This window comes from Cynocephalus volans, chromosome 9, assembly GCF_027409185.1.
Source record: "Cynocephalus volans isolate mCynVol1 chromosome 9, mCynVol1.pri, whole genome shotgun sequence".
Classification (NCBI taxonomy): Eukaryota; Metazoa; Chordata; class Mammalia; order Dermoptera; family Cynocephalidae; genus Cynocephalus; species Cynocephalus volans.
In genome coordinates this window covers 11,022,004-11,043,269 of record NC_084468.1, presented here as the reverse complement: position 1 = coordinate 11,043,269, position 21,266 = coordinate 11,022,004, and the positions used below count along the sequence as shown (strand labels likewise).

The 21,266-nt window shown below is 38.9% G+C and overlaps 1 protein-coding gene across 3 annotated transcripts in view; it reads left to right on the top strand.

The window, feature by feature from the left end:
- BOD1L1 (biorientation of chromosomes in cell division 1 like 1) overlaps positions 1 to 21,266 on the top strand; it is a 53,233-nt gene that overhangs the window by 9,153 nt on the left and 22,814 nt on the right. For all 3 annotated transcript variants that reach the window (XR_010024433.1, XM_063107699.1, XM_063107698.1), the window contains exons 3-11: positions 2,130 to 2,320; positions 2,782 to 3,393; positions 4,012 to 4,161; positions 6,468 to 6,634; positions 7,883 to 7,994; positions 8,618 to 8,756; positions 9,799 to 9,871; positions 12,102 to 18,189; positions 20,111 to 20,175. Coding sequence is in view for 2 of the 3 variants with exons in the window: in XM_063107699.1 (XP_062963769.1) it covers positions 2,130 to 2,320; positions 2,782 to 3,393; positions 4,012 to 4,161; positions 6,468 to 6,634; positions 7,883 to 7,994; positions 8,618 to 8,756; positions 9,799 to 9,871; positions 12,102 to 18,189; positions 20,111 to 20,175 (7,597 nt within the window). In the remaining variant the exon portion in view is untranslated. The remainder of the gene's footprint in view (positions 1 to 2,129; positions 2,321 to 2,781; positions 3,394 to 4,011; positions 4,162 to 6,467; positions 6,635 to 7,882; positions 7,995 to 8,617; positions 8,757 to 9,798; positions 9,872 to 12,101; positions 18,190 to 20,110; positions 20,176 to 21,266) is intronic.

Below are 21,266 nucleotides of genomic sequence, written 5' to 3'. Positions count from 1 at the left end.
ATGGGTTTGTATTAGTCCATTTTTCTGTTGCTTATAACTGAATCTCTGAAACTGGGTAAGTTATAAGAAAATGAAATTTATTTCTTACAGTTTTGGAGGGTGGGAAGTCCAACATTCTGGGGCACATCTGGTGAGGGCCGCCTTCTTGGTGGGAACTCTGCATAGTCTGTAGGTGACACATATTATCACATGGCAAGAATGGCAAGTTTTATGTGCTCATTTGCTCTCCTTATAAAGTCCCCAGTCTCCTCCCTGATAACCCTTTAATCCATGAATGGATTAATTCATTCATGAGGACATAGTCCTCACAATCCCATCATCTCTTAAAGAACCTACCTTTCAAGTATCATATTGGAGATTAAGTTTCAGCATGAGTTTTGGAGGAGACAAGCATTCAGACTATAACACAGTTTTATTTCTTTTATTTTATGCCTATGCCTTTGTACTTGTGCCTTAAATCAAAACATTTTTAAGATTGTTTTTCCTTATTTTCCACCTGCTACATTTTAGACACCTCTAAGATGTAACAGTGTTCTCAGGATTTGTATTTTCTTTTATCTTAGAACTTTAAAAAGCAGGTAACCTACTTTGTGCCGTGTTGGCTCATTTTTCTCTATGGCCTACATAAGTAGAATTATAATTTCACAAGATCACAAGGTGCCTCAGGAGGTAAAAATCTAATCCATCCTCCACTCCACAGAGCTGCATTCAAAAATAGCATTTGTGAACTGTAGAGCAAGACGCTTCCTCACCTATTCTACAGAGACTGAGGCCTAGAAGCTGGAAATGACTACCACCTGAGTCTTCCAACATTATCTCTGATACTTCGACTTCTCTACTTCTTTTTTTAGGGAAGAAACAAAGTTTAAGTGTGTTTCTTTTTTTTTTTTTTTTTTGTCTTTTTCGTGACCGGTAAGGGGATTGCAACCCTTGGCATGGTGTCGCCCGCACCGTGCTCAGCCAGTGAGCGCATCGGCCATTCCTATATAGGATCCGAACCCACAGCATGAGCGGCGCTGCGCTCCCAGCGCTGCACTCTCCCGAGTGCACCACGGGGCCGGCCCTAAGTGTGTTTCTTAAACAAATTTGTATTCTCTTATTTTGCTCAGATGCCTTTGTGGAGAAGTGCATTTACAGATATTGTCATCATTGCTCATCTTTCTCTTGTTTATGATATTTCTTTGACTTGGAGCATCTTTCTTTTTCTTCTCTTCTATAAAAATCAACACTCACCTCAAATGTCTTTTCTTTTTAATGAAGAATTTCCAAATGACCTTGGACATATCTAATAATTCCTCACTCCTGTCTTTTCCTACAATACATGGTGTGTACTAGTGCCTGTTGTCTTGTATTTCACCTGTTTGCGTCAACCTCCCCAACCAGAACAGGGACCAGGTCTAATTTGTAGCTGCCCAGTGGCCAACATGGTGCCTGTTGCGTAGAAGACACTCATAACATAATTGTTGAATCAATAAATCATCCAGTTTTTATAGCAGGAAGATAATAAAAAGAAAGCCAGAAGTCTGAAGCTTCAGTTTTATTTTCCTAAAGTTTTGTGGGGTTTTTTTTCAATTTGATGAAATTATACTTTGTGTGTGTTCTTCAGTTTTCCTGGAGACATTGATACTTGTAAAAGGCTTACCTTTTTCTTTTTTTTTTTTTTTAAAAAGGTTGCAGAGTCCATAGATTTATTATATACCCAGAACTCAACTTTAGTGATCATTTATTTCTAAATACTGTGGGCAGGGTAGGGTAAGATAAGTATCACCTATATACCTGGGCTTTTGATAGTGTACTGCACCTAGTTCTAAGGGTGTTTTGTTTTGGTTTTGTTTTGTCTGTTTTAGTATTTCCAACAGTGACACAGTGGTGCAAAGTTTACAGACTTTTTTATAGTATGGTATATCTAAATGCCACAGTAGCATGAAACTTATTTTCCATTGCCTATTGTTTCTATGTATCCACATGAACAAATTGGGGCAATTTAAGGTTGAATATATATTTTATATGTGTGTGTGTGTGTGTGTGTGTGTGTGTGTATGTAATAGATACAGTTTTATTTAAAAGGAATTAATGCAAATAATGCAAGATTATTTTTTCACCTTTCTATAAATTACCCTGTGTTTCAGATCAGGAATGTTGGAGTCTGGTATCGACCGAATTATTTCTCAGGTTGTGGATCCAAAGATCAACCACACATTCAGACCTCAGGTGGAGAAAGCTGTGCATGAGTTTTTGGCCACATTGAATCACAAAGAGGAAGCAAGTGGCAGCACAGCTCCTGATGAGGAGAAACCAGACTCTTCCATCATTTCACAAGGTGCTTTGATTTTACTCTTGGTCAGTTCCATTGCTTTTCTTTTTGAACTGAGTACCAAGTTAGAGTTTTTTGGCTCTTTGAAACATTTCTCTATGTGGCTACTCTAGTGAAATTATATTTACTTTAAATATCACCCAAATTTCTCAGCTGGCACAATTAGACTAATGGGGCGTGTGTGTGTGTGTTATAATAGAGGGAATTACTAAAATAATTAGAGAATATATTCTTTATTGGGAACTAGACTATTTTCAGATTTGCATGGTGCCCTTACTAAGATATTGTATTAGAGAGAGAGATTCAGAATATGTATACTAGTTCCTGGTACTTGAAAGTCTAAAAGCATACAAATGGTCTGCACAGCATATATGTTGTATAAAGATGACAGTGGCATATAACATTGATTCCACAGAGGTGTTTATCTTCTGCATGAATTTATTCTAAAACCTGTCTTTTCCTCTAAGGTGTCCCTGCTCCAGGGCCCAGTGCTAATGTGGCCAATGATGCCATGTCAATCTTGGAAACCATAACTTCTCTTAACCAAGAAGCTAATGCTGCCAGGGCTTCTACAGAAATGTTAAATGCCAAGACCAGTGAGAGAGTATCAAAAAAACTCCCATCTCAGCCAGGCAGTGACACCAGTACTGAAAAAGAGAGAACATCAGAGGACATGGCTGATAAAGAAAAATCTGCCCCTGACTCTGGAGGAGAAGGACTTGAAACAGCCCCGAAGTCTGAAGAATTTAGTGATCTCCCTTGTTCAGCTGATGAAATTAAAAATCACACAAAAGAGAATAATAGTTTACTTCTGCTCAGTAAGGATGTTCAACAGGAAAGCAGTGACCAAAAAAATAAAACAGACAAAGGTGAAAAGAAGCTAGACAGCAATGAAAAAGGAGAAAGAAAGAAAGAAAAGAAGGAAAAGACTGAAAAGAAACTTGATCACTCAAAAAAGAGTGAAGATACACAAAAAGTAAAAGATGAAAAACAAGCAAAGGAAAAAGAAGTAGAGAGTTCAAAACTTATATCAGAAAAGAACAACAGTAAAGTTAAAACTGTTGAAGGGACAAAAGAAGGTATATAAATATTTGCAAGAATCTAAAATAGTTTAAAGAACAAAGAGTGTCTATTTTAGGGGGGAGAGAGAGTATCAAATTTTCCTTTAAATTTTTTTTCCTTTTCTTTTTTTTTGTGTGTGTTTTTATTTTTGTCTTCAAATTTTAATAGATTTATTTGATGCTTTTATTTCAAAATCCTGAAAACATTTCTCCTTCGCTAAAAAAAAAGAGCAATAAACATTTGTGTATTTATTTTCTGTACCAATGTATCTGTTCACAGAGTAAATTAACAAACTGTAAACTTTAAGTTATAATTTATTCACATACATTATTCTAAGCAACTTAATTCGTAGTTGTATATCCTAATCATGGAACTATTAGGTAGTAAATATTTCAATTATTTACTTAAAATTTGCTTTTGTATATATCATTTACATTGGAAATTGGTAGTTTAGTTATTTTTATAGGATACCAGTTTATCTTTGTACTTTCTGGAAACAGCTCTACCTTATTTGATAGTTGAACATCTTTGACATGTATTTAAAGCAGAAAATTTTAAATGTAGTTTAGGAATTGGGTTCTGAGTATGTTCTTGTAACAGGATGATTTATTTTCTGTTTTCATTTCTTCTTGAAGATTGCTCTTTGATAGATTCTGATGTGGATGGACTTACAGACATCACAGTTAGCTCTGTCCATACCAGTGACCTTTCATCTTTTGAGGAGGATACCGAGGAGGAAGTTGTAATGTCTGATAGCATGGAAGAAGGAGAGATTACATCAGATGGTAAAACATTTTACTTAATAATGCTTCTGCGAAGCTTCCCGTCAAGCATTATTTGTATATTCAGAGGGCTATATCCTGAAAGACATGTGGTGTAGTGGCAAGAGCATGGGTCTTTGTAGTTGGAAGATTTGTTTCTGAGTCCCAGCTCCAAGGTTGTCTGTCTGAGCAAGCTTGGTAAGTTACTAAACCTCAACAAGCCTTGGTTCTCCATTTCTTAACTCCATCTCCTAGGAGTATTATAAGATTTAGAGGAGATAATGTATATGAAGAAACTTTTTATTTGTGTGACATTTGGGTGAGCATAGTTCATAATACTTCCCTCACTTCTGGCACCAATTATAAATTCAGACGTTCCCAAGATCACCATTACATTCAATAATTCACAAGAAGGACTCACAGAATTCACTGAAAGCTGGTATACTCACAATTACAATTTATTACAGTTAAGGGACACATTAGAATTAGCCAAGGGGAGAGGCACATAGGACAGAGTCCAGGAAAGTTCCCAACAGGAGCTTCCGTTTGTCATCCCCTGTGGAGTTGTGGACAGTGTTGCTTTGTCGGCATTGATGTCTGACAATATGCACAAAGTATTGCCAATTAAGGAAGTTCACTACAGCCTTGGTGTCCAAAGTTCTTATTGGGGCTACAGCATGTCGTCATGGTTAACTACCCTTGTGGCTTATCTCAGTCTTCACCTTCTCTGGAGGTCAAGCTGATACTTCATGACCCAAAGCCCCCACCTTAAACCACGTTGTTAAACTATTTAGCTTGACCCAAGACCCCTAGGTCTCCACTTAGTCATGGCATTCCATAGGCTTAGAGATGATATACCAGAAGCTAAGGGCAAAGACCAGACCTCTTTTTGGGCAAGGTTGAATTCTTTATTATTCAGTTTGTTTTTCAGCTAACCTTTCCTACGCGCTTACTATTTTCAAGCACTTTGCTAAGGCCTTTCTGTGTAATGACTCCTGTAGTCCTCATAACAACCCCAGAAAAAAGGTACAGAGACAAATTCAGAGAGAGAGAGAGACAGAGATAGAGAGTCTTGTCTAAAGTATCTAGTGAACACCAGTGCAGATTTCAAATCCAGGTCTCTTAACCAATACCTCATGCTACTCTTTACCACGTGATTAAAGTTCTGTTTATGACTTTTTTTAAAAACTTAAAAATATTGAATTTTATTCGCAATTGCCTGTAGATAGCACTGTAAATTTGCTGCTGGCTTTTGGATAGGATACTTAGGGAGAAAATCATAGAGGAGAAAAAGTAGAAGCTTTTAACACATACATTTCTCAGTTTCTCTCATCTTTTACTCTTTTCTTTGAATTCATGAAAAACTGAATTACCTACCCCAAAAAGCAATAGTAGCACTGCCTAGGTGGGAAGTAGTAGGAAGTGAAAACCTTGTTTATTTTTTTCTTCTTCACTTTTTGCTATGTCAAAGAAAAACAAATCACCTTCCTAATGTGGAGGGGTTTTAGTGTGTACTTAGCGTGGGACTAGTTATTGATTCCTGCCTTTCCCTAAATGGGAAACTCACAGTTGGTCATTAAAATCTCAGGTTTACTTTAAAGGACAGCTTTGAGTGAATTAGTTCAACTTAACAGTGGTAAAGCACTCATTCACATCAACTTCACTGACAAATGAGAATTATCTGTTTGTTAAGAAAACGTTGTTTAAAAAAATCGGGAGGGGGTAGCATTAGGCTAAGATGGTTCCAGTGCCTTGGGCTCCCACATTAGCAAATTGAAGCCCAGTGTTAACTTAAGCTTAACCAATCAGTGACTGCCAATTAACCTCTAAGTAGGGACTTTCCAGTGGATCATACACAAACAAGATAAACACCTAGCTGTAGCCTGTCCAGTAATTTCAGTAATTTATTTACTTTGCTTCTGTGTTTAGCCTGTAAAAGCCCACTGCTCACTCTGTCTGTGGCTCACTCTGTTAAAGGGGAGCTCTCTGAATCTCTTCTGGTCTGAGAGCTGCCAAATTCATGAATTGCTCTTTGCTTAAATAAACTGTTTAATTGAAGTTTTTTCTGTTAACGACATAAATAACTTTGTCTGATTTTTCTTTGCCTTCTTCCTTTATGGGCAAGAAGCTGATTGTTAAGAAATAAATTAAGATACGGATTAGAGCTTTTAAAAATGTCTGTTTTTGAATTTTCATGTACTGGTATTTCTTCTTTGGGCCTATAAATACACTTGAACTATATTGATACTGCTTTTGCTGCTTGTACAGCGTAATGTTGATTGCATTTCTAATTCACAGAAGCACTCCTTTTTTTATTGACTTTCTTCCAGATGAAGAGAAGAATAAACAGAATAAAACAAAAACTCAAAGTAGTGATTCTAGTGAAGGAAAAGCAAAAAGCGTACGGCATGCTTATGTTCACAAACCATATCTTTACTCGAAGTACTATAGTGATTCTGATGATGAACTTACTGTAGAGCAGCGGCGACAGTCTATTGTAAGTTCAGTTGATCTATTATTATTTTACCTACTACATCAGGTTGAGAAACCTGAATAATTTGTGTGCACAGTACTGGTGTGCATACGAGCATAGATATATAGGCTTTGCCTCAGGAACTTTGTCATTTAACTAGGTTGAACATACATAGACATGTGACAGGGGTGTTTGTGTCATCATTATTAATAATAGTGAAAAACTGGTAACAATCTAAATGTTTGAATCGAGTGTGGATTCGGTCACACAAAGATATGCTATACAGCCATTAACATAATATTAAGAGGGAAATTCAGTCCACATATTTCCTGAATTTAAAAATGCTTCTAATTATAAGATGTGCCACTGAATTAATAACAGCTTTTTAGAGAAAATTACCACCTCATTGTATATGTACATCACTTTCAAGATGGCTTACAATTTCAGAAACATTAAAATTAGAAAAGTATATTTGGTTATGCACCTGCTTATGATTTTTGGCACTTTTACTTTGCACTCTGGCCTGGAAAGGGATGGTGGACGTAAAACAGTGATTGTGAATTCCCCGTGGTTTAAAATATGACAGCAGAAAATCCCAAGTCCGGGCCGAGCCCGTGGCGCACTTGGTAGAGTGCTGCGCTGGGAGCGCGGCGACGCTCCCGCCACGGGTTCGGATCCTATATAGGACTGACCGGTGCACTCACTGGCTGAGTGCCGGTCACGAAAAAACGACAAAAAAAAAAAAAAAAAAAGAAAATCCCAAGTCCAAAGCCTGGGTCCTAAGAGTATACCAGCAAGTCAGATGTGTTATAGGACTAGCCCGTCACTTGAATCTGCATTTCAACTTTTTTCTTTAAGAATAATTGAAAAGTTATGGACATGTATCTATATACATTTGATGTTCACAGATATTTTCATAGCTATCTTTTTAATTGAAGCACCCGGTTTATTATGCCATCTTTTCCCAAAATAATACCTTTTCCATTCTTTAAACTAATGGCATTCTGTGAAAGAGTAATGGAAAATTTTTACATCTTTTTTTTTTTTTTTTTTTTTTTCTGGTAGCTTCTAAATCAAAACACACTCACACAAGGGTGAACACACACACACACACAGAAATGTGTCTATATATAGTGTACATGCACTTTTGCAGAGCCCACTAATTTGTAAGAACATCTGAGGGGCAAACTATTTAAATGTTTTCTTATATATTTTTTTTCAGAGTATTTTTGCTTTTGCCTGATAATCTGTCAGGATATTTTGTGGTTTTAGGCTAAAGAAAAAGAAGAGAGGCTTTTAAGGAGGCAAATTAATAGAGAGAAACTTGAAGAAAAACGAAAGCAGAAAGCGGAAAAGACAAAGTCTTCAAAAGCCAAGACTCAAGGTATAGAAGATGTAAACTTTTAATATTTTAAATTATCTTATTATACTTCATTATTTTCCAGATAGTCTTATATTACTTATGAGATATGAATATAAAATAAAATTATCTGTTCTCATGTGGAAGATTTCCTTTTTAATCTGATATGTTTAGTCATTTTTCTCTCTTATCGTATTGCTATATCTAAATATTCTATCAGGTACCAGCTTATGCGATTTGTGTGTTAGCAACTTATTTTCCAGTGTGGTTGAATGAATTATTACTGGAAAATGGATTGTTAACACATGGGTAATCAAGTATTGCTGGTGATTTTAATGGAATTAATCAATGCTTTATGTTAACTAAAATGTCAAACATTTGTCTGGAATATTGCATTGAATAAGCTGAACTCCCCCTGGGCACTAATCCTGTGTAATATACAAATATACACACATAGATGAGATCATTTGAAATAAAAAAGATAAGATTTCTTTATCTAAAACATTATGTTTATTCCAGCACAACTTAAGTATATTAAAGCCATTTTGCATTTTAGTAACGATTAGAAAATCTTAATGAGGAATAAATACTATACCATTTTTAAAACTCTCTTCTGAAATACAGTTTATTGATTGCTTCTTTCCTAGGCAAAAGTAGTGTGGAATTAGAAGAATCATCAACAAAGAGTTTGGAACCTAAAGCCCCCAGAATTAAAGAAGTCCTTAAAGAACGTAAAGTTTTAGAGAAAAAAGTAGCCTTGAGTAAAAAAAGAAGAAAAGATTCAAGGTACATGTTATATCTGGGTGCGTTTCCATTGTAACACTCTCCTGGCATGATTTCAGAACAGAGGCATTGAAAATGGCAGCAAAGAGTTGTGTCTTGTGTATGTTACTGCATGTTTAGGAAAGACCTTAAGGTTTTATTTTTTAGTATCATAATTCATTGTGTTAATATCTGTAACATTTCAAGGAAGTGTATCTTAATCTCATTTTGGGTCCCAGACTTATTTTGACAATCTGGAAGCTTTAGATCCTCTCCCCCCAAAATGTACATGCATATAAACATAATTATCCCTTGAGTTTCAGAGAGTTTATAGACCCTCTAGAGATGCTCTGCAAGTATTCCTATTCTAAGCATTCAGGAACCACCTATTTACAACGACTGTGTTCATGTTTCAGTCTTCCCACACAGTTCTTTTTACCAGTATCCCATGCCTCTTCCCCTAACCCAGAGTCTGAGCCAAATTCTTTGTTTTAACACTGTATTATTATTGTTAATTCTGTAAGAATTTGAAAGCCAAAGAGACCCTTGAGAGTAGCTATGAAGTCATGTGAGCCATGGGCTACAGTTTTTTTGTTCCATCAAGTTACAATTATGTGAATTTATCACAGACTTTAAGATAACTGAATCAATAACTTGCAGAATTTAGTGAGGGAAATCAGGTCTCAAATTTCTTATTATTATACTTTGTTCCTATTGATCTGAATAAATAAGACTGTCCTGTTTACTGAAAAGATGGTAAGATTTTCAAAATGTAATTATAGTGCATAAAATATTCATCTTCAAGCAATGAATCAGGAATTTTTGTTTCAGTTATATTTTCCTTTAGTAGTTTGTTTCCTTTAGTAGTTTTCAAGAGTAGTTTGTGCCACATTTGGGATAGTGTTCTCTGTTCACTAAGAGTAGGATTTCAATTGAAATGTAACAAGTCTCCATTAAAGAATGGATCAAGTATTTATAGTAAAGGAAAGCATTTTTCTTTTTAACCATCCTGAGAAATTCTTACATTTGATTCAAAGTTCACATTTGACTTTTTTCCCTCTCTTAGGAACATTGAAGAGAATTCCAAAAAGAAACAGCAATCTGAAGAAGATTCTAAAGAATCCTTCAAAACAAATGAGGTGTGTCTTAATCAATAAAATCCCGTGTCAAATGCTGTTTTGTTAGATATAGGCTGTTTAGTCCTTTGGAGTGAAACAGAATGTGATTTGACCTTTTCCAAGTTAAATTTTAAATATCCCTCACATTCAGCATTTTTGAACCTCCCATCCTATTGTGGCCTGAAGTCTCATTTTGGTGAGTCAATTGACATGATTTTTTTTTTTTTATCTAGGTAGTAGCTTCTTTTCTTCTCTTCCTTTCCCCACTTCCACCATTTCTTATACTGCCAATAACAAAATTGCTAGTAATTATAATAAAAAAGGTAAGAAGAAAATACCTAAAATCCCTCCACTGTTAACAAATCATCCATTTTGTTTCTCTTTCATTCCTTGTTCAGGTGTGTACATGTGTACGTAATTTTTTAGAGTAGAAGTAATCTAGCAAAATGTTTTTAACGTTTTATTCATTTCATGTCACCTTGTAAGCTTCTTATTTAATGATCGAATTATGTTATATTGAGTGGATATACCATGATTTATTTAAGCATTTCTTTATATTTGAGCACTTAGGTCATTTCTAAGATTGGACCATTTTAAGTAGTAAAAATGTGTGGAATGAATACATTTCTTTCCCTTTTTGGATTATTTTCTTGGAATAAACTTTGGCTTTCACTGGGTTTAAATCCTTATTTACACAGCCATATTCATAATTCTGTAGCTGAAATAGCTTAATATTTCAAGGGGGAAGCTAATAACTTAGTGATTATTTGTTCATAGCCAGCAAATATTTTTAATTTCTTTATACAGAAATTAGAGGCATATTTAGAAGGAAAACCTGATGAATTATTATGGCATATTTTTAAATATTTAACTTTATTTTGTGATAAATTTCTGTGAGAAATAATCTCATAAAACTTTATTCACATTAATTGTTTGGAATTGTTTATTGTAAAAGTGGGTTGATGCAAACTGCTGTTAGTTTTTTCTTTGAGGAATTTAATTTTAAAGTGTTTATTAAGGTCTTGCTATGTCCTGGCCCCTATATAATCAGTACAAAGATTAATATAGAAGTAATTATTCTCATTCTTTGTGCTCTTAAAACTGCACCTCCTTAAATTTCAATGTAGAAGTACTACATTAATCTTTATATTGTACTACATTAATCTTTGTATTGAAACTTAAGGAGGTACAGTTTCTTTTGTTTTTTTGGTTTTTTTGTGGTTTTTTTTGTCTTTTTCGTGACCGGTACTCAGCCAGTGAGTGCACCGGCCATTCCTATATAGGATCCGAACCCGCAGCGGGGGCATCGCTGTGCTCCCAGCGTCGCACTCTCCCGAGTGCACCACGGGCTCGGCCCAAGGAGGTACAGTTTTAAGTTGTCACAGAGGCACAACGATCTTTCCAAGGCCTTGCTCATTATTTAAATGTGTATAATTATAGATAGCAGTCAGCAAGTCTTTATTAAAGTAGATTTAGTCTGTACCTATTCAATAATATTAATAATCTACTCAGTGCCAAACCATCAGGTGGAGAGGAAGATTTAGATGCTATGTATCAGTATCTTCCCTTGAATATATAAACATACATGCATGTGCGTGTGCACGCACACACATGCACACATTACATATGATATTGTTACTCTTACTATGAGTTATTGTGTTAATTTGAAACTTCATAAATAGAATATCATCTAAGTAGCCTAAATTCATGACACTTCCAGAAATGATTTTGGTTTCTAAATTAAAATATAGGAAACCTTTATTTCAGTATAAAATTTTTAAATTGTCTTCATCATCATGTATTATGATTTTAAACTGAAAGGAACATTGGACTGTCATTCATTCAATTTATTAATGACTACTAGGCATTAGAGGGCTCTGGAGATTCAGAGTCAAATACATAGATGAATCACAGGAAAAATTCATGGATGAATCTCAGGAGGAATAACTAGTCTCTATAAAGCTGCATGTAATATAGTGGGAGGAGTACTAGACATAGAATGAGATCATCTGAACTCAAATCAAGCACAGCTACTGGTTGCCTTGGCATTAACTTATTGGATCATGCTGAGCTTTGATTTGCTGATGCATTAAATGAGGTTAATAATACCTACCATAGGCTGCTTACAAGGATTAAGTGGTGTGTAACATATGTGACAGCACTCAACATATTAAATTGCACCCAAATGTTAAATTTGAATCTAAAAATTGATTTTGGTATTTCTCATATTTTAACATTTATTTTCTTACAGCATTGTGAAAAGGAAAAGGTGTCTTCTTCAAAGGAGCTGAAACATGTTCATGCAAAAAGCGAATCAAGTAAACTTACCCGGAGACTCTCAGAGTGTTTGCATTCTACTGATGAAAACAAAAATGAATCCAAAATAGAAAGAGAACATAAAAGACGGACATCTACCCCTGTTGTGGTGGAAGCGGCACAGGAAGAGACTGACTCAAGAGATGGAAAAAGGCTAGTAGAACGCTCAGAAATTGGCACAGAAGAACCCCAGAAACAGAAGACCACACTTAAAAATGAAAAGCATGTAAAGAAAGATGATTCTGAAACACCACATTTGAAAAGTCTACCTAAGAAAGAGGTAAAATCTTCCAAGGAGAGGACTGAAAAAGAAAAAACTCTGTCAGAAGACAAATTGTCTACAAAACATAAATATAAAGGTGACAGTATGCATAAAACAGGTGACGAGACTGAACTTCACTCTTCTGAGAAAGGATTAAAAGTAGAAAATACTCAGAGGCAGAGTCAACAAACAAAGCTTTCCTCAGATGATAAAGCTGAAAGAAAAAGTAAACATAGGAATGAAAGGAAATTATCAATTTTAGGCAAAGATGGAAAGCCAGTTTCTGAATATATTATAAAAACAGATGAGAATGTTCGTAAAGAAAACAACAAAAAAGAGAGGCACATGTCAACCGAAAAAACTAAGGCAGAACACAAGTCAAGAAGATCAAGTGATTCTAAAATTCAGAAAGATTCTCTAAGTTCCAAGCAACATGGTATCACGTTACAGAGAAGAAGCGAAAGTTATTCAGAAGATAAGTGTGACATGGACTCAACTAATTTAGATAGTAATTTAAAACCAGAAGAAGTTGTTCACAAGGAGAAGCGAAGAACAAAGAGTTTGTTAGAAGAGAAACTTGTGCTGAAGTCTAAATCAAAAAGTCAAAGCAAACAGTTAAAAGTTGGTGAAACAGAATTACAAGAAAGTGTCACAAGACAAGCAGCCACTTCAAAACCAGAGAAGAACCCAGATGAAAATGACTCAGAAAAACAGCGGAAGTCTAAAACTGAAGACAAACCTTTTGAAGAAACTGGTGTGGAACCTGTATCTGAGAGTGCTGCTTCTTCAGCACACGGTACACAGAAAGATTCTAGTCACAGAGCTAAGGTACCATTAGCAAGGGAGAAATGCAGGGGCGATAAAGACTCAAGCTCCTCCAGACCTGAGAGGAGGTTGTCTGATGGGCACAAAAGCAGAAGCTTAAAGCATAGTAGTAAAGATGTGAAAAAGAAGGAAGAAAATAAGTCAGATGACAAGGAGGGTAGAGAAGTTGACAATAGTCATGACAAGGCCAGAGAGAACACTTTAGTCATGGAAAAGAAGTTAAGTAGAAGGTGGTGTGAAAATCGAAGAGGAAGCTTATCTCAAGAAATGACCAAAGGAGAAGAAAAATTAGTAGCAAACACTGCTAGTACTCCAAGTAGTTCATCCCTTCAGAGACCAAAAAAAAGTGGTGATACCACATTGATCCCTGAACAAGAGCCAATGGAAATTGATTCTGAGCCAGCTACTGAAAATGTATTCGAAGTATCTAAAACCCAAGACAGCAGCAATAATAGTTCTCAGCAAGACGTTGACTCTGAAAATGTTATGAAACAAAAAATTACTGCCACAGTTTTAAAGGATGAATTAAAAACTTCCACAGTAGATTCAAAAACAGGAGCCTCAGCCTGTAAATCGTGGCGTGGAACAGGAGTTACTAGCAATCCTGAAAAGCACGCTGACCATAAAAGCACCCTGACCAAGAAAGTGCATATCCAAAATGCTGTGTCCAAACCAAATCCTGGGGAGAAAGAACCCATTCAACGAGGAACTCAAGTGAATGTAGACTCTGAAACTACTCATAGAATGTTACCAAGTGCCTCATCAGAAAATGATAGGGTACAAAAGGATTTGAAAAGCACAACCAAACCTGCCGAAGAATGTGCTGTTCCAGGAGATGCTGCTCTTGAACATTCCACAGATTTAGACCCCTCACCATCCTTAAGTTCAGTGACTGTTGTGCCCCAGAAAGAATCTCATGATTCAGATACTATTCCTCCAGTTGACAAAAGAACTGTGTTGGAAGGTGACACAGCCAGCACCTCCCTTGTGGATCACTCTGACATCCCAAACCAAAGTTTGACTGTTAGAGAATCAGAGGTCCCAAGGACAAGTGACAGCAAAGAAAGTGGTGAAGTTTCCACAATAGATGCACCAGGAAAGGCAAGCATCACCAGCAAAACACACATTCCAGAAGGTTACCAGGTCACTTTACTGGACAGTAAACAAGGAAAAGTAAACACGCCTCTCAGTAGCAAGTTAACAGATATGGTTGAAGAAAATGAGAATGTTAACAAAGAAGCTGGCTTGATGGACATTGCCAAGAAAGAGAGTGACTTCAGTGCAGAAGCCAGTTTAAAGCAGACAGTTGGAGCCACAGTAGAAAATGGCAAGAAGGTTGGCATTGCTCTTGATCGTGTGGTAGGCATGAGTACAGAAAAAGATGCTGAAACTGACGAACTTAAGCATGATAGAGGTCCAGGAGAAATAAAAAGCATATTAATTGGTGTTGAAAGAAGGAACGAGAACAATGAGGTAGATACCAGTGCTGGAGGTGACACTGCATCCTCCATTTTATGCCAAAGGAATGGAGAGACTGAGAATGTGGCAGTTGGGTCTGGTAGAGCCGAAAAGGCTTCTGTTGCCACCAGTACTAAAGGGAAGGACAAGGGTGTCACCTTAAACCCAGTAAAGGCCGGGGATGCCACGACCACATCTTCAGAAACAGGAGAGAGTGAGGTGGCTTTGCCTTGCACCAGCATCGAGGCAGACGAAGGCTTCATGACAGGTGCACGCCTCAGCAAAAAGCCTCTTCGTGTTGGGGCGGAAGCCAGTGAATGCACTGTTTTTGCTGCAGCTGAAGAAGGCGGGGGTGTTGTCACCGAAGGATTTGCTGAAAGTGAAATTTTCCTCACAAGCACCAAGGAAGGAGAAAGTGGGGAGTGTGCTGTGGCTGAATCTGAAGAGCAAGCAGCAGCCCCAGTGGCTGCCCCTGCCATTCAAACCAAAGCCAACGGGAATAATGTTGTGACAGAGGAAAAGGATGATGCTGTCACCAGTGCAGGCTCTGAGGAAAAATGTCATGGCTCTTCAAGTAGAGACTCGGAAATACTTGAAGGAGCTGTTACTTTTATTAGCGAAGTTGAAAGTGATGGAGCGGTTACAAGCGCTGGGACAGAAATAAGAGTGGGATCCATAAGCAGCGAAGAGGTTGATGGGTCCCCAGGAAATATGACAAGAATGGGCCCCAAAAAAGAAACAGAGGGCACTGTGACATGTACAGGAGCAGAAGGCAGAAACAATAACTTTGTTATCTGTTCAGTAACCAGGGCGGGGCCCCAGGAAGAGCGCAGAGTTACAGGTGCAGATGTGGTCCTAGTAGATAACGACGCACCACCAGCAACAAGTGTCAGCCAAGAAGGAGATGGTTCAGTGAATGATGGGACAGAAGGGGAGAGTGCAGTCACCAGCACAGGAATAACGGAAGAAGATGGAGAGGGGCCGGCCAGTTGCACAGGTTCGGAAGACAGCAGCGAAGGCTTTGCTATGAGTTCTGAATCGGAAGAGAATGGAGAGAGTGCCACGGGCAGCATGGTCGCCAAAGAAGTCACTCATGTACCACTGGTGGCCGCTGGGCCATGTGATGACGAAGGCATTGTAACCAGCACAGGTGCCAAGGAGGAGGATGATGAAGGGGAGGGCGTCGTGACTAGCACTGGAAGAGGCACAGGGACCGGAGAAGAAAGTGAAGGGGCACTGATCTGCGAGAGCGCAGAAGAGGACAGTCAGATCGGAACTGCGGTGGAGCATGTGGAAGCTGAGGCTGGAGCCACCACCGTGAATGCAAATGAAAGTAATGTGGATAGCATGAGCAGTGCAGAGAAGGAAATGAAAGACACAGAAATCTGCTCCAGTGCCAAAGGAATTGTAGAAAGCAGCGTGACCAGTGCAGTTTCAAGAGAGGGTGAAGTGGCACCAGTTCTGGAAGGCTGTGAGGGTCCAATGACTAGTGCAGCTTCTGATCAAAGTGACAGTCAGCTTGCTAGGAAAGAAAAAGTTGAAGACACCACTATTTCCACTGGCCTGGTAGGGGGCAGTTGTGTTCTTGTATCGGGTGCAGTCCCAGAGTGTGAAGTTGACCACACATCCCCAAGTGAGAAGGAGGACGAGGGCATCATCACCTCCATAGAAAATGAAGAATGTGATGGCCTCATGGCTAGTACAGCCAGTGATGATATTGCCCACCAAAACAGCTTAGCTGAGGGTGAAAGTCAAGGCAAAGGCTTGATGATTTCCACCAGTACAACAAATGATGACACCCCTCAGGTAAGCGCAATTATAGATGTGGAAGAAGGTCATTCGGGTGCTCTGAGAACAGAAGAAGATGTGAAAGGCACCAGAGTAAACGTGGAAGAGTTTGAGGCCCCCATGCCCAGTGCAGTTTCAGGGGATGAGAGCCAACTCACTGCTAGCAGGAATGAAGAGAAAGATGAGTGCACCATGATCTCCACAAGCATAGGGGAAGAGTTCGAAGTGCCTATTTCCAGTGCAACAACCACCCAGTGTGTGGAGAGTCAGCGGCCAGCTGCAGCTGTTGAAGAAAGTGCTAAAGGTCTGGTCTTGGTCAGCACCATCGACTTCGAGGTGCCTATGCCCAGTGCACCCACAGAAATTGGAAGTCCTCTTGCTTCCACCAGCAAGGAAGAAAAAGATGAGTGTGCTCTCATTTCCACCAGCATAGCAGAAGGATGTGAGGCCTCTGTCTCTGGTGTGGTTGGTGGAAGTGAAAATGAGCGCTCCACTGCAGTCGTGGAAGAGAAAGACGGGAGTGCTGTCATCTCAACAAGCTCCGTGGAAGACTGCGAGGGCCCAGTGTCCAGTGCCGCCCCTCAAGAGGAAGTCCATCCCTCGGTCACACCAGCAGAAGAGATGAGCGACACGGCCATGATCTCCACAAGCACCTCTGAAGGGTGCGAAGCAGTCATGATTGGGGCCGTCCTCCAGTATGAAGATGGGCCTGCTGCTGCAAGACTGGAAGACTTGAATGACGCTGCCGTCATCTCCACCAGCACGGCAGCGTGCCTGCCGGTTGTTGCCAGTCTCAGCAGACGTGAAGACAATCAGATGACTGCAAACAACCCAGAAGGAAATGATGACCTGTCAGCCGCAAGGGTGAGCAAGTGCGAGGTCCCCATGCCCAGCCTGATTGCTGAGAATAACTGTCCTGAGCCATTTACAGGAGACAAAGAAGTGAGTCCCCTGATGGCAGTGGGCACCAAGGAAGTGCATGACAGGCCACCAGCCCACGAGCCCTCTGCGGGGCAATGCCAGCCAAGTGCTATGTATGCAGAAGAGGGAGAGAGACATGGCAAAGACTGCCCTGGCAAAGCACCAATGGGCACTCTGCGCCTCATAAGTACAGAAGAGAAGAATGTTTTGTTGAGCTCCAGTCAGAGAGAAGACCAAAGCCCAGAGGCAGGCATGGCAGCAGGCAGTAGCACAGCAAGTTGTTCATCAGAAAGGAACTTGGAGAGAAGTGCTAACTCATCCGTCCATCTGAGAGGACCAGGACAGAAGTCTGGGCAGGTGGCTGAGGACCCCTCTGTCAGTATTGGCTGTTTGGCAGCAGTAAATACCAATGCTGAAACAGCTGACCACATGCCACCTGTCAAAGATGCTGCAGGTGAGCATTCCTCGATTCCTTCTGACCAGCAGGGGCCTGAGGACAACTTGGAAACTACTACCACCAAATGTATTACTGGCCAAGAGTCAACAAGCGTTCCTTCCCACACAATGGTCCTTCCAGCTGCCTACCACGTAGCTCTGTCAGCTGTGAGATGTAAGCAGGACTTGACTACAAAGAGTGGTCAGAGTAGCAAATGGACTGATCAAGCATCCACTGAAAAAACCGGAGATGGTAATGGCATGGGGAAGCTATTCCACAAAGAAGGAGACCTCGAGGGCACTGTTTCTTCTGAAGAAATTTTGTGTGACATAGGTGAGAATGTTTCTAATTGCAAATTTTAATTTACGAAGATGACTGTCTTAACAGTGCATTTAAGACAATCTTCCAAAAGATTGTTTTGTTTCCAGAATGATAAATCAATATAAGCTTTTTGTGTGTCATAATGTTGCAAAATAGTTCATTGAACTTGAGGGTTGATCTTCTCTAAAAGGTAGTTGTGTGTAAAAGTTTAAAACCATTTCTCATGTGCAAGGAGAGAAGAGGCAAGAGGCTGAGGCGTGGGAAGGCAGCTGCATGCTATCTGTATAACCGTTGCGAGTTACTAGACCTCTTTGACTTAGGTTTCTTGTCAATCAAGATGAAGAATACCTTACCACAACCTTGGAAAATGAGTATTTTTTTATCAACCTCATTTTACAGAGAATTTAAACAATGTGCCTGGCACTTTGGTGACTCTTAGAAAAAATATGTATATATAATTTCTGAGCCTCAGTTTTCTGTTGTATAAAATGGGAATAATAGTACAAAAACAAACATCATTCTGACCCTCATCTGATTTATTAATGATTTGCAGTAGGCATCAGTTCAGTCCGCTGGCTACTTCTAATCAAGGGAGCACATTATTATTATTTCTTTTAACTGAGTTTGTTGTACAGTTAAAATGAATTAGTTTCTGGTTTAAGATATCTGAAAGAGAAGGGAAACAGGTTTCCTTTCGACAGATTTCAGAGTGACGGTCTTTCAGATATAGATAACTTTCAAAGGTATAATCTAAGTCATTCATTATACCATCCAACTTCCTGTACTTATACTAAGTACTACTGTACTAGGCCCTGAGGATGCAACGATAGTCAAGATGGGAAGATAGCTGTGAATCCAGCCATATATTAGAAGTGGACAGTGACACTGTAGGGTGGCAAATGCTTAGGATGTGCTTAAGCACAGGATGCTATGAAAACTCAAAGCACATGGGCTAAACTTGAAGGGGATAGGGCATGTTGACTTCTTTTCCACTCTGACTCTATAAATCAATGGCATCATGGACTTTTAAACTGAAACAGTCTGTAGCTGTCATCTAATGCAGCCTCATGAAGCTGAGGCCAGTAGATATAGTGCTGTTCGTTATAGGGACATAGAAAGAGGAGACATTAAGAAATGTTCCAAAATTGAAATAAGCACCTTTAAGATTTCCCACTGAATTTATTTTGGGGTATATTGAATTTTCTGGAAGTTTTTATGACTTAGTCATTGCTATAGCTTTTTAGTCCACCCTCCCCTCTTTTTCTTCCGGAGGAGCAAAAATAGAAGGGCATTTAACAAGGAGAAGGCTGCATAGTCTTGGAAAAAGGAAGGCTTTTCTTGAGATGCTTATTGTTAGCAGGTGAGGGAAACTGGAAAAGCCACAAGCTGCAGGAGGATGGGAGAAAAAGAAAGAGGCAAGACCAAAGGAGAATTGAGTCTTTCTCTACCTGAGAAAATTCCATTTTCTTTCTGTCCGCCTCACAGTTTTTTAGCTTTATATTCAATTTTGCTGTGTCTCCATGAAGCAAGTAAAGTGAATCTGTTCATAAATCACCTTCTTTATTGAGAATATGCCTCAGTGACTTAGACTATTTTCTTGCAGTCACAAACTTGATGGAGATCCCTGCAGAAAAATACTCGGAAATAAGATGTCTCCACAGACAACATTTTATCTTTCTCTCTGGCCAGCCATTATACTGTGCAAGCAAGAAACAGTTTCACTCCCCAAAAATGAGTAAATGATCTCTGCCTTTTATCCAGATTCTTTTCATACAGCGTATTCCTTTTTATTGTTTTATACTGACAGCAAAGTAAACCAGCAAAGGAAGGTGGCATGGAATGCCAAATTACATTCTATTACCTTTAAATTCAGGATGTACTCATTTTTTGCAATCAAATTCTTAAATTTGTGTAATGGTTTGAATTTCATTAGGCAGTGAAGAGTCTTCATCGAATGTTTTGGCAGGAGTGGAACTAAAAGGCAACTTGAAAACTGAGGTATGGCTGATAATTCAGTTATGTTACTGTAAGTGGTTAAGTATCATTTCATGGTATGTGTGCATATATGTATATTTAAGCAGTAGATAATTCCTTTTCTTATTGTACTTTTGACAGTATTATAATTGCCATATCCTGGGGGAGGCAGGTGGGGTAAAAACCTCAATAATCTTAGTAAATAGTGCCATCATCAATTCCATTTACTCAAGCCAGAAACCAAAGTGTCACTCTCAGTTCTCCATGTCACGCCACATTTAAGCCATCGCCAATTCTTACAGGTTCCATTTCTCAAATATAACAGGAATCCATCTATTTCTGTTTCTACAGCTACCACCTTAGTCTAACGCACTACTTCAATAGCATCCCTATCAGACTTCTGCTGCCCCTTCTTCAGTCTGTGATTCACACAGCTTTGTGGGTAGTCTTCAAAAACATAAGTTTGGTCCTGTCATTGCTCTGCTTAAAATTTCCAGTGGCTTCCCATAACACTTAGAATAAAATCTACTTTTTTAATCATGGCCTGTGTGCCTCACACAATTTAGTTTCCATGCCCCCTGTGCAGCCTGCTTTTCTGGCAACCTCTCAGTGCATGTGACAAGACAGTGGTTACCATGGGGGTTATATGCATGCAGGGGAAGCACAACTTGCCCATCAGGAGCAATGGGCAGACAGACGAGAGGGCTTGCCACAAGGATATTTGTGTGGAATTGTGGAAGCAGAACAGAAGTTTACCAGAAGAGAAAGAAAAGAAGGAGACTTCCAGGCAAAGGGAGTTGTGTGTATTAGACCCAGAGAAGGGAGGGCCCATGGTGTGTCCTGGCACTGCAGTGGTTTAGGGTGAGCTGTGGTGAGACTTGAGCTGGCAAAGCAGTGGGATCTGATCAGGAAGGGCCTTGTGTGTTGTGCTAAATTAGTTTTACTTTTTAAAGCAATGGGAGAGCCACTGATGGATGAAATATGGGATTGGATTGATTTTTCTTTTTTTTTGCTGTGTTTTGATTTTAGAGGCTGATGTATTCATTTTCAAATTTGGTGCACTTAAAAGTAGACTTTTATATTGTTTCAAGATGCTGGGGGTTTTTGTTTAATTT